This window comes from Bos taurus, chromosome 26 (assembly GCF_002263795.3).
Source record: "Bos taurus isolate L1 Dominette 01449 registration number 42190680 breed Hereford chromosome 26, ARS-UCD2.0, whole genome shotgun sequence".
NCBI lineage: Eukaryota > Metazoa > Chordata > Mammalia > Artiodactyla > Bovidae > Bos > Bos taurus.
The window spans coordinates 16,569,070-16,581,953 of NC_037353.1; the positions used below are offsets into that span (position 1 = coordinate 16,569,070).

A 12,884-nucleotide genomic window follows, 5' to 3' on the forward strand; every position below is an offset into this window, starting at 1 on the left:
GGCACCCAGCCTAGCCTTCCCTGTTGTCATGGGGGTGTGTGAACCCAGAGCCTCCTGTCTCACTCATATATACCCGTTTAGCATTCCCTCCAGAGAGGGTCCTCCTGCCCACAACCTAGGTAAATGCGAGATCCACCTTTCCCACCAGGGCTGCCAAAACTGGTCTGCTTTCCCCACCAGAATGATGTTGTTATTGCGAACCAGGGAAACAGGAAAAAGGTACAGTCTCTATCCTCACAGAGAAGGCAATGGCACCCCACTCAAATACTCTTGCCTGGAAAATCCCATGGACAGAGGAGCCTGGTGGGCTGCAGTCCATGGGGTCGCAAAGAGTTGGACACGACTGAGTGACTTCACTTTCACTTTTAATTTAAAGAGTGAGGTTTTTTGATGAAGAAAGATTGTGATTTTGTTGAGTCAATCTTTCCATTGCAAATGCATCTGAGTAGAATTAACTTTTGACAAAAGTACATTTATGTGGACTTGGAAGGCTTATCAAGCAATATCATTGTAGAGAAGATTCTTCACCATCTGAGCCACCATGGAAGCCCTACTGCACCTGACCTGATGCAAATCAAGGATACTCCACCACAGTAGGGAGGACAGTGACCTCTGCCCTCCATAACTCTGCTACTGGTTAACTATTTCATTCTCCTTTTTTGCTATACTCTAATTTAAATGCAATTCATACAATGATAGGAAGATGTACTAAGGATGGAAGTTTTTCTTGGACATCTTCGAGGCAGATGAAAAGTAGAAAAGTCATCAGTGCCTGCCAATTTCTAACCAGAATTTGATCCTGTCCATAATCTGTGATACTACCTGTGACCTCTGGGTGCTTCAGCAGGAGCAGCAGTCCGTATTTCAGAGAGATGCTTGTTGTCTCTATTCCAGCAGTAAATACATCCCATACAGTGGTGATCAAGTTGTCCATGGTAAACTCAGACTGTTTATTGTGTTTCTCCTGGCAATGATGTATTAGGATTACATGATAAGTAAAAGCAACTTACAAGTAACTTACAATAATTCCATAAAACAACATAATTGTTTAAGTTTACTTATTTGACAAATTAAGCCAAACATTAGAGAATGTTACAGATGAAGGTAAAGTTAGATGTGTTGTTAGAATTTCTTCAATTAAAATATAACCAGAGTTAAACTTCCAAGTCCTTTCTGATTCCTCACTTTCTCACCCACTGGAGTATATCAGTTCTTCAGTAATTTCTATCTAACCTGACTCTTATCAAGTCATCACTGCTACTCACCATCAGTTCAGGCATCTATTGTCAATTTCATCATATCTGAATTTCTCACTCAGGCCTTCAGAACCACCTATCCTCAAACTGAAACACTATTCCCAAATTCATCAGTCATTAAACCCACAACAGTTCCTCAGTTACTATCAAGACAATCTCTTTAAAAATTCCACTTCATCACTGCACTTATCTTTCCCTGAACCAGTTTTATCATCTCTGCTAATCCTCAAAACCTACTTCATCTGTTTTCTACTGTCTTTCCAAGAGTAAGCCTTTCTAGATTCCCATCCATTTCTGCCTTCTCTCATTTCTTACATCACCCATTCATGGAATTTATTTAATGAAAGAGAATATACCATCTATCACTTATCTTGAATGTGTGTGTGTGTTTCAATCTGTTCTCAAATAAAGAACCAGCTTTAACATGGTAAATATAAACACTTCCAAGCAATTTTCAGTGACAATGCAGAAATAATTCAAGACATCCAGTATGGTTTGCACAACAATAGGTTGCAATGAATATATCTTTAAGAAGGAGCATTTGTTTTAATAAACTGATTCCACTGAGAAGAACAAAGCTATTCCATGCATCACATCACTCCACCTACAAAGATGAAGCAGCAAATCTGGATCCCATTTTACCTTTTCCATTTTAATCAGGAAGTAATCAATAAAGTCTTGAGGGTTATTGAGGTCCAAGGATTCTTGGTGTTCCTTTATTTTCTCCAAAATAAACTTTCTTTGCTCAGTCATGTTTTTAAATAATGTGTTATGACTCCCTGGGAGATAATGTAGTAAAGAGGGGAAAGCATTGTAGAGCTGAAAAAGAAAAGAAACAGTCAATTCATTCAGCAAACATTCACAAGCCCATATTATGGTGCAGACATATTGCTATAAAATGAGCAAACAAAGATAAGTAAGATATGGTTCTTGCACTGGAACCCATTTGGGATTTGAAGGAAAGGGAACTGATAAAATGGCCTGAATGAGAGTATGCACAAATTAACAACTAATTTCAAAATCATTAGAGTTATTTTCCTAACTATAATTCTGAAGAAATTCAGGATCATACCACATCTTTCCAAATGAGGGTACTGAGGTTCAGAAATGCCGGAGTCCAGCTCCAGCAGCCAGGGAACCAGCCTGAAGGGGTGAGCGGTGTCGGCGGACGATGATGTAGTCTCCAACTCATAGTACGGAACTACATGTTTATTTCAAGCTTCAGGTTCTCTTTTATACTTTGACCAAAGCATTAGGTCAGAGGTTTGACATTTTCAGTTTCCCCCACCCAGATTTACTGTCTCCAGAAATCATTGTTGTCCTACAAACAGAGTTCCTGCTTCAGCGATTCTCTCAGAATCTCAGGCTTTACTATCTACTATCTACTTTCTCTTATGTGTCCTATACTTACTTGTGATTACATTGTAACTCAAGACATATTCCTCCGTTTATTTCTTATCTTTCTAAATCCTGTTTGCCCCAGCATCTTAAGATCACTATCTCCTAAAAAGGCTTCTAGCTATTCTTAATTATCCCTAAGCCCTAAACTCAGCAAACTACTTTTGCCATAAATATTTCCCTCACAAACAGGTCTCAGAAAACAATCCTTCCCATGGCCTCAAGCTAAGGCCTACGTGCTCATCCTGGGACAGTCTTTGTAAAGATCCTTGAATAAATGTCAATGGTTATTTTATAGATTATTTTCTGGGCACAACCGCAGAAGGCTTTGTGCTTTCTCATGCTTCTCTCGAGCACCTTAACATTCTTTCCAGCCAACTCAACCAAAGAAAGGAAAGAACAAGTCAGAATCACAAGTCCTAACTCCTTCACCCTGGGACCGTGCCTGCGAGATGAGGAGAGGCGGTTGGGGCCGTGCCTCCATTTTGTCAGTAATGCCTAACGCGGCTCCTGACACAGAAAGGTTAGTCAACCAGTCTAAGTCACAAAACTAGTGACAGAGGTAGATTCCAGTGTTCATCCCAGTTTACACTACACACGTGTCTACAGAGAGTCACCCAAACAGTGTGCAGGGATCATACACTTTTTCTACATTTATCTTTATGAAAATATATTAACTGTTGACACGTATTATATTAGTTTCAGGCGTACAAAATGGTGATTCACCATTTACATGCATTACAAATTGATTGCCATAATAAACCTAGGAATCATCTGTCATCATACAGTTATTGAAATGTTATTGACTCTATTCCTTATGCTTTATATTACATCGCTGTGACTTATTACATTTATATTTGAAGTTTATACTTCTTAATCCCTTTTACCTGTTTCATTCATCCCTCTACTTCTTCCTCTTTGAGGACCACCAGTTTCTTCTCTGTATCTATGAATTTGTTTCTGTTTTATTTTGTTTGTTTTAATTTTTAGATTCTAAATATGAAGTAAATCATATGATATTTGTCTTTGTCTGCCTGACATTCTTCCCTTACCATAATATCTGCGAGGACTATCCATGCTGTATAAAAGGCACAATTTCATGCTTTTATATGGCTGAGTAATATTTCAGTGTGTGTGTGTGTGTGTATACCACTTCTTCTTTATCCTTTCATCTGTTAATGGACACTTAGGTGATTTCGATATCTTACCTACTGTCAACAATGCTACAATGAATATAGGGGTGCATATATCTTTTTGAATAAGTTTCTCTTCTTCAGATAAATACCCAGAAGTTTTCTAGAGAGAAGTACCCAGTTAAGTCCCAGATCTTATAGGACCTCTATTTTTAACTTTTTGAGGAACCTCTATACTGTTTGCCATAGTGACCATTTCAATTTACATTCCTACCAACAGTGCATTAGTGTTCCCTTATCTCCACATCCTCCCAACACTTGTTATTTCTTCTCTTTCCTATAGTAGCCATTCTGACTGGTGTGAGGTAAAATCTTTTAGTGTTTTTATTTGTATTTTTCTGATAATTAGTGTTTTGACCATCTTTCCATGTGCCTATTAGCCAACTGTTTGTCTTCATTGGAAAAATACCTATTTGAACCTTCTGTCCATTTTTTAACTAGGGTTTTCTTTGGGTTGTTGAAGTGTATGAGTTCTTTGTGTATTTTGAACACTAACTCCTTATCAGTTGCATCATTTGCAAATATATTCTATTCAGCAGGCAGGCATTTTGTTTTGTTGATAGCTACTTTTACTGTGCAAAAGCTTTTACATTTAAGTAGGTCACATTCCTTTATTTTTGCTTTTGTTTCCCTTGCCTAATAATGCATAACCAAAAAAATATCAACAAGACTAATGTCAAAGAGCGAACATCTATGATTACTTCTAGAATTTTTATAGTTCTGGTTCTTACATTTAAATCCTTATCCATTTTGAATTTATTTTTATATGTGGCATGATAAAGGCATCCAGTTTGATTCTTTCATATGTAACTGTCCAGTTTTCCCAGTACCATTGATTGAAGAGGGTGTCTTTTCTACATTTTGTATTCTAGCTTCTTTTGTTGTATATTAATTACCTACTAGGTGTGGGTTCATATCTAAGCTGTCTCTTCAGTTCCATTGATCTATGTCTGCTTTTGTGCCAGTACCACGCTTCTTTTTCTTTGCTTGCTGTGGCTGGAACTTCCAGTACTATGCTGAATAAATGTGGGTAGAGTGGGCATCCTTGTGCTATTCCTGATTTGAGAGGAAATACTTTCAGGTTTTCACCATTGAGAATGATGGGAGCTTCTCCTATGGGGGCTTTATTACATTCAGGTATGTTCCCTCTCTATTCACTCCAGAGTTTTTATCATAAATGGATGTTGAATTCAGTCAAAAAGTTTCTTTGCAAAACTTTAAAAATCATATGACTTATTCTTCATTTTTAATGTGATGTATCACATAGATTGATTTGCAGACACTAAACCATCTTTGCATCCCCAAAATAAATTTGGCTTATTCATAGATTATAACATGTTAATGTATTGCTGATTTCAATTTCATGCAAAGATGGGCACCATAAAGGAGAGAAATAGTATGGACGCAACAGAAACAGAACATATTAAGAAGAGGTGGCAACAATAAACAGAAGAACTATTAAAAAAAGGGGTGGGGGGTCTTAATGACCCAAATAATGATGAAAGTGTGATAACTCACATAGAGCCAGACATCCTAAAATGTGAAGTCAAGTGAGCCTTAGGAAGAATCACTACAAACAAAACGAGTGGAAGTGATGGAATTCCAGTTGAGCAATTTCAAATCCTAAAAGATGATGCCGTGAAAGTGCTGCACTCAATAGGCTAGCAAATTTGGAAAACTCAGCAGTGGTCACAGGACTGGAAAAGGTCAGTTTCATTCCAATCCAAAAGAAAGGCAATACCAAAGAATGTTTAAACTACCACACATTTGCACTCATCTCACACACTACAAAGTAATGCTCAAAATTCTCCAAGCTAGTCTTCAACAGTATGTGAACTGAGAAACTCCAGATGCTCAAGCTGGATTTAGGAAAGGCAGAGGAACCAGAGATCAAATTGCTAACATCTGTTGGATCATCAAAAAAGCAAGGGAGTTCCAGAAAAACATCTACTTCTGCTTCATTGACTACACCAAAGCCTTTGACTGTGTGGATCACAACAAACTGGAAAATTCTTCAAGTAATAGGAATACCAGACCACCTGACCTGCCTCCTGAGAAACCTGTAGGCAGGTCAAGAAGCAACAGTTAGAACTGGACACGGAACAACAGACTGGTTCCAAATTGGGAAAGGAGTACATCAAGGCTGTACGTCACCCTACTTATTTAACTTATATGCAGAGTATATCATGGGGCTTTCTGGTCTGGATGAAGCACAAGCTGGAATCAAGATTGCCTGGAGAAATAGCAATAATCTCAGATATGCAGATGACACGACACTGATGGCAGAAAGCAAAGAAGAACTAAGGAGCCTCTTGATGAAAGTGAAAGAGAAGAATGAAAATGCAACTTAAAAACTTAACATTCAAAAAACAAAGATAATGGCATCTGGTCCCATCACTTCATGGCAAATATATGGGGAAGCAATGGAAACAGTGACAGACTTTATTTTCTTGGGTTCTAAAATCACTGAAGATGGTGACTGCAGCCATGAAATTAAAAGACACTTGCTCCTTGGGAGAAAAACTGTGACCAACCTAGACAGCATATTAAAAAGCAGAGACATTATTTGCTGACAAAGGTCCATCCAGTCAAAGCTATGGTTTTTCCAGTAGTCATGTATGGATGTGAGAGTTGACAAAGAAAGCTGACCACCAAAGAACTGATGCTTTTGAACTGTGCTGTTGGAGATGACTCTTGAGAGTCCCTTGGACTGCATGGAGATCCAACCAGTCCATCCTAAAGGAAATCAGTCCTGAAAATTCATTAGAAGGAATGATGCTGAAGCTGAGGCTCCAATACTTTTGCCACCTGATGCGAAGAATTGACTCATTAGAAAAGATCCTGAAGCTGGGAAAGATTGAAGGCAGGAGGAGAAGGGAATGACAGAGGATGAGATAGTTGGATGGCATCATCAACTCAGTGGACATGACAAGATCCAGGAGTTGGTGATGGACAGGGAATCCTGGCATGCTTCAGTCCACAAAGAGTTGGATGTGACTGAGTGACTGACCTGAACTGAATATTATGTTGAGGATTTTTGCATCTAGCTTCATCAAAAGTATTGACCTTAATTATTCTCTTCTTTTTAGTGTTTTTTTTTTTTCCTTTTCTAATTTAGGTTTAAGCATAATATTGGCATCATAGAATAATTTTGAAAGTGTTCCTTTGGACATGTTTGGAAAGGTTAGGCATTAGGTCTTTTTAAAATATTTGGTAGAATTCACTCGTGAGGCCATCTGGTCCTAGATTTTTGGTTTTGGTGAGTTTTGATTCCTGGTTCTATTTCATTGCTAGTGTTCACTCTTCAGATTATCTATTTCTTCCTGATTCAATCTTGGTATGTGTGTTTATATGAATTTATCCATTTTCACTAGGTGTTCAATTTGTAGGTATATAATTATTCATTGTAGTCTCTCATGATTCTTTGAATTTCTGTGATATATTTTCCTCTTCTATTTCTGATTTTATTTATTTGAGCGTTCTTTTTTTCTGATGAGTCTGGCTAGAGTTTATCCAATGTGATTATCTTTTCAAAGAACCAGCTTTTAGGTTCACTAATCTTTTCTAGTGAACCTAAAAGCTGGTTCTTTGAAAAGATAATCACATTGGATAAACTCTAGTCAGACTCATCAATCTTTCTAAAGTGGGTGACTTTATTTTGGGGGCTCCAAAATCACAGCAGATGGTGACTGCAGCCCTGAAATTAAAAGACGCTTACTCCTTGGAAGGAAAGTTATGACCAACCTAGAAAGCATATTAAAAAGTAAAGACGTTACTTTGCCAACAAAGGTCTGTCGAGTCAAGGCTATGTTTTTTTCCAGTGGTCATGTATGGATGTGAGAGTTAGACTATAAGGAAAGCTGATCACTGAAAAATTGATGCTTTTGAACTGTGGTGTTGGAGAAGACTCTTGAGAGTCCCTTGGCTGCAAGGAGATCCAACCAGTCCGTCCTAAAGGAGATCAGTCCTGAGTGTTCATTGATAGGACTGATGTTGAAGCTGAAACTCCAATACTTTGGCCACCAGATGTGAAGAGCTGACTCATTTGAAAAGACCCTGATGCTGGGAAAGATTGAGGGCAAGAAGAGAAGGGGACCACAGGGAATGAGATGGTTGGATGGCATCACTGACTCAATGGACATGAGTTTGGGTAAACTCCGGGAGTCGGTAATGGACAGAGATGCGTGGCGTGCTGCAGTCCATGGGGTTGCAAAGTGTTGGACATGACTGAGCGACTGAACTGAACTGAACTGAATCTTTTCTATTGCCATTTTAGTCTCTATTGTTTATTTAATCTGTGATATTTATTATTTCCTTCCTTCTGCTAACTTTGGGCTTTGTTTGTTCTTTTTCTAGTTTGTTTTGTGTGTGTGTGTGTGTGCGCGCGCGCGCGTGTGCGTGCAGCAGTTTTATTAAATTAAGAAAAGGGACAGAGAAAGCTTCTGACATAGACATCAGAAGAGGGACAGGGACATCAGTCTAAGCAAGGGAGTTACATACTTTTTTTAATTAGTCATTATGATAAATCAAAAGAATGTCTCAATGTTGTAAAGATCTTACTAGATCCACTCCCATAATTAACATTTTAAGATAACAGAATTAGCCAGAAGGTTTTCAGGAAAGAGAAATTGTCCTCAAGCAGGATGTATTGTTGTTATATAATCTTTAGTACAGAGTTTAAACTGAGTTGTTTGTTGTGTAATCATCAGTACCAGGCTTAGAGGAAAAAAAAGTTTTATGTGACTAAGACTAACGAATGTAGAGGGGAAAAAAAGATGTTTGTCTTTTCCTCCTCCTTGAGAATTCCAGACCCCTATCTCCACTTCATGAGCTCCAGATCCCTTTCTCCTCCTCAGGGACACCGGACTTCTTATCAACCTGCCTGGGAATGTACTCTCTTATTCCCCCCTTTTCTTTTAAGACAATTATGTTGCCAACAGAAAAGGACACCGTTTTCATTCCGTAACTACTTGCTGCTGTTGAGAGGCATCGTCCCTAAATTGTTGAGGCAACATATTCTCCTAACCCTCATATTGAAGGTCTCTGATCCAAGGGCCCCAAGTAATAGTTGGAGGAGGCTGTGGCACTCCTAGGTTACAAATGGTTGTCAGACATGACTGAGCGACTGAACTGAACTGAACTGAATCTTTTCTATTGTCGTTTTAGTCTCTATTGTTTTATTTAGTCTCTGATCTTTATTATTTCCTTCCTTCTGCTAACTTTGGGCTTTGTTCTTCTTTTTCTATTTTGTTTTGTGTGTGGGAATTGACTCTCTCAGGACAACCATTTGTAACCTAAAGGCTTTCCAACGGTTAGAAACAAACCCCATTTTGGAGTTACAGATGTGAGGCAAAATAGTCATTAAACCAAGTTAAAACATAATCAAAATTAAAAGTACATTATGTCCATAGTTACATCAATCCATCTCAGGATTGCTAGTGGTCATCAGATCCCAAAGAGGCATCACATACGATTGTTGTGGTGAAGAGGTGAAGAAAGTCCTTTCCTTGAAGTGGAGAAACCCACCATGGGAAGCCTTCAATTGATAAGGCGATTGAAAAGCTGAAAGCTGAGTCACATGGTTAATTTTAAGGCTTCAGAGTCTATAACAATATCTGTGTGTAAGAAGGGTCTTCCATAGATACATTCAAGGGGGGACAGACCTTCCTTTTTAGGGGCAGTTCCAGCCCTCATTAAAGCTACAGGTAGAACTTTAAACCAACAGTCTTGTGTTTCCTGAGTTTGCTTACACAGATGCCTCTTACTAATGTCATTAGCCTTTTCAGCTTTTTCTGAATATTGATGTCTCCAGGAACTGTGTAAGTGATATTCTATTCATAAAGTTGGAGCCACTGTTGCTCTGAACTTTAGAGTTTAAGATCTCACTTACATCGTGAGAAGTCAGTACAGTAAGATTTTGTCCATTAGTCAACTTATGACCTATAGACATTAGCAGGTCAATAGCAGCAATTACCCTTAAGGAATGTGGCCATAAGTTGTTTTTTTTTTTTTTTTTTTTTACTAAGAAACAAACTCAATTCTGATCTTGTGGGCAAGCTCAAAGCAGGAGCGTGCAAGAGAACAGTTTTAAGAGCCTTAAAAGCCTATTGAGTCTCTGAGGGCCTAACCAGCTTGTCGGTTTAGACCTGCTGAGTCTCAGTTATAAGTTTATATAAAGGCCAGGCAAGTTCTCCATAACCAGGAATCCAAATGTGGCAGTAGCCTGTAATGCCAAAAATCCTCTCAATTATCTTAAAGTCATGTTTGGCTCATTTAGGAATTTCAGGCAATAAAGTATAAAGATTAGGCACTTACTATTTGTATATCTTGAATTAGTCTCCATTTATCATTTGACATTTTTACACCCAAAAAAGGAGTGTTGCATGGACTATTACAGGGAATTAATAGCCCCTGTTCCTTTAAATCTTCAATGATGTGTTTTAACTCTTCCTTAACCTCGGGCTTTAGTGGGTACTGCTTTTGATGTGAAAATAGGTGAGGGTCTTTGAGGTTGATAACAACAGGAACAGCATTTTGTGTTCAACCCTCAGTTTTTCCATCAGCCCACACTTTAGGGTTTATATTCTGTTCAATTAATGGGAGAGGAAGAGCAGGCTCCATATTCATGAAGACAGAGGCCTGGACCTTGTTCATTATATCCCTCCCCAGAAGGGGTGAAGGAAATTCTGGCACAATTAGAAACTCGAGAAAATAGCACAGAGTTCTAGTTGTAGTTTAAAGGACACCTGAGATAATGTTTGGCTTATCCAGATAGTCCCATTATGGTAGTGGATTAGGAGGAAAGAGGACCAGAGGCTTCAGTGAGCACACAGAAAATTGCCCCAGTGTCCAAAAGAAATTGACTGATTGGCCCCCCACAGTTATTAATACCCGGGGTTCCTCAGGTGTAGTTAGGATGGGAGCTTGTGTGGGGAACCCTGGGCACCTTCAGTCCCAATTGTCTTGAGAGTCCAACCCATGGGGCCTACACCTCGGAAGGCAGTCTCTTCTCCAGTATGGTCTTTTGCAGACTGGACATGGAGCCGGGGGCAGCTTAGATGCCTCAGGCCAATCCCACTTGAGATGCCCCTCATTTCCACAGTAATGACAAGTCCATCCCTTTTCACCCGGGTCCCTCTGGGCATTTTTCCTCAGGCTGTTTCAGAGTGGATCTAACAGCCATGCTGGGGCTTTAGTCTTTTGCCTGGTTCTTTTTTGTCTCATTTTCCTCCTCATATTCTCCACCATAATATACTGTCTGAGACAGCTGCAACAGTTTTTCTAAAGATTGATTTGGTCCAAACGCCTGTTTTTGTAACTTACAGCAGGTATCTGGAGTCGATTGAGTGAGAAAACTACCTTTTAAGATCATTTTTCCCTCTGTAATTTCAAGATCAACATCAGCAAACTTGCAGAGAGCCCTCTGTAGTCTATCTAGGAATTATCAGGAGTTTTCTTCTCTCCCTGTTCTATGTCAGTCTTAGCATAGTATAAAGTCCTTGTGCTCACTTGAGTCCTTCAAGAATACATCCAGCAATCTGGCTCTGTTATTGGAACCACTTGGCTCCCAGTAGGAAGGAGGGCTATTTCATGTTCCCTCTTTCCCCTTGCCTTCAAGCCATTCATCTCCAAAAGTAGTAGCTTCCCCCAAAACTCGAGTTTTTGAATTAAGAGTCAGTGTCTGTCCCAAGACATACATTACATCTCTCCAAGTAAGGTCATAAAGTAAAGTTAGTCCCATAAAGCCTTCTATGTACTTTTTGGATCCTTTAAATAGTCTCGACCACAGTTGGGACTGTTTGAATTTCTACTGAGACTAAGGCAACCCCTCCTGGGAGGGCACCCTGATTCTCAGCCTGTTCAGTTGGTAGCCCCAGATACAGAGGCAAAGTAAGCCCCAGATACAGCCCCAGATACAGGAGGCAGCTGAAGGCTTCATACCCAAATCTGCACACTTTGTACATAAGTCTGGCATGTCTTGCAGAGAGATAAAGAGCAACACATCTGCCACTTCTACCCATTTCCTTTGTTTTCCACAGAACTTGTCTAGTTGTAAAATGGTATCATAATTGAGAGACCCTTTAACTGGCCAGTGTTCCCCATTTTCCAAAGGATAATGTGGCCTTTCAGTATCACAAAAGATCAGACGTGTATTTTTTAAACTCTGGAGATCAAACTTGTCCCAAGTTTTTTAACATTGTAAAGGAATGGTTCTGGAACTGTTAATTCCCATCTGTAAGAGAGAAAAAAGCAGCACCCACGGCCGTGGCTTCTTTCCACCAGAGGCGTCCCTCCCTACTCTAAATGAGTGTGCAGACAGACTTGCCAATGAAGCTTTCCTTCCCTGGTCAGAATTAGTCTGTCCCTTACTGACACAGGCATCTTACTCATCCCTCCCGGTTCTACCACCAAGGTGGGGTGGAGATGTACCAGGGGTAGACCTGATGGCTTACCAGATTGATTTCTAGTTTCTTACCACCAAAACCTTTGTTTGATTTCCCAAGTAGTTTCCCAGAATGTTTCCCAAGCTAGGACTACTAGAGGAAGCAGCTATCTTATGTGTGCCATGTACATTTCTAAATACAGTCCTGACTGCAGTAGAAGTGGTGAGTCATAAAGAGACAAGCAACTACCAAGATGTCCCTTCTGAGTGTCACTGTGCCAGTATATGTGATAGCAAAAGAGGTGGTAGAGGGCTGGCCAGGGACGAAAAAGTGATTTTTGTCCTCAAGCTACTAGGTCCAATCATTCCAGTTCCTTTCCACAGATTCCGCAAAAGGAATATCTATGGAATTGAGACAGAAGCCATTGGAGAGCTTTCTCTGGTCTGCTAACAGCTAGCACTACCAAAGAAGAAGCCCATTGCACTTCCAATCGAAACAGATTCTACAATTCTCAACCTATGTCCTCAAAAACCTCATGGTCACCAGCAGTGCTTTTATCCACATAGATAAGAGGCACAGTCATGACAAAAACTCACTTTTAGGACTCTGGGCCCTGAGGCAGGCAGTCAAGAGAATGACCTTTAGCCTGAGAG

General features: G+C 39.6%; 1 protein-coding gene and 1 long non-coding RNA gene across 2 annotated transcripts in view; one reads left to right on the forward strand and one right to left on the reverse strand.

Moving 5' to 3' along the window:
* CYP2C281 (cytochrome P450 family 2 subfamily C member 281) overlaps nt 1–12,884 on the reverse strand; it is a 51,984-nt gene that overhangs the window by 20,486 nt on the left and 18,614 nt on the right. The window contains exons 5-6 of the mRNA XM_002698399.6: nt 1,899–2,075; nt 823–964 (exon numbers count right to left, since the gene is read on the reverse strand). Of these exons, the coding sequence (XP_002698445.1) occupies nt 823–964; nt 1,899–2,075 (319 nt within the window). The remainder of the gene's footprint in view (nt 1–822; nt 965–1,898; nt 2,076–12,884) is intronic.
* Nucleotides 1–12,884, forward strand: part of LOC112444483 (uncharacterized) — a 28,489-nt gene that overhangs the window by 3,167 nt on the left and 12,438 nt on the right. The gene's annotated exons all lie outside the window — the stretch shown is intronic.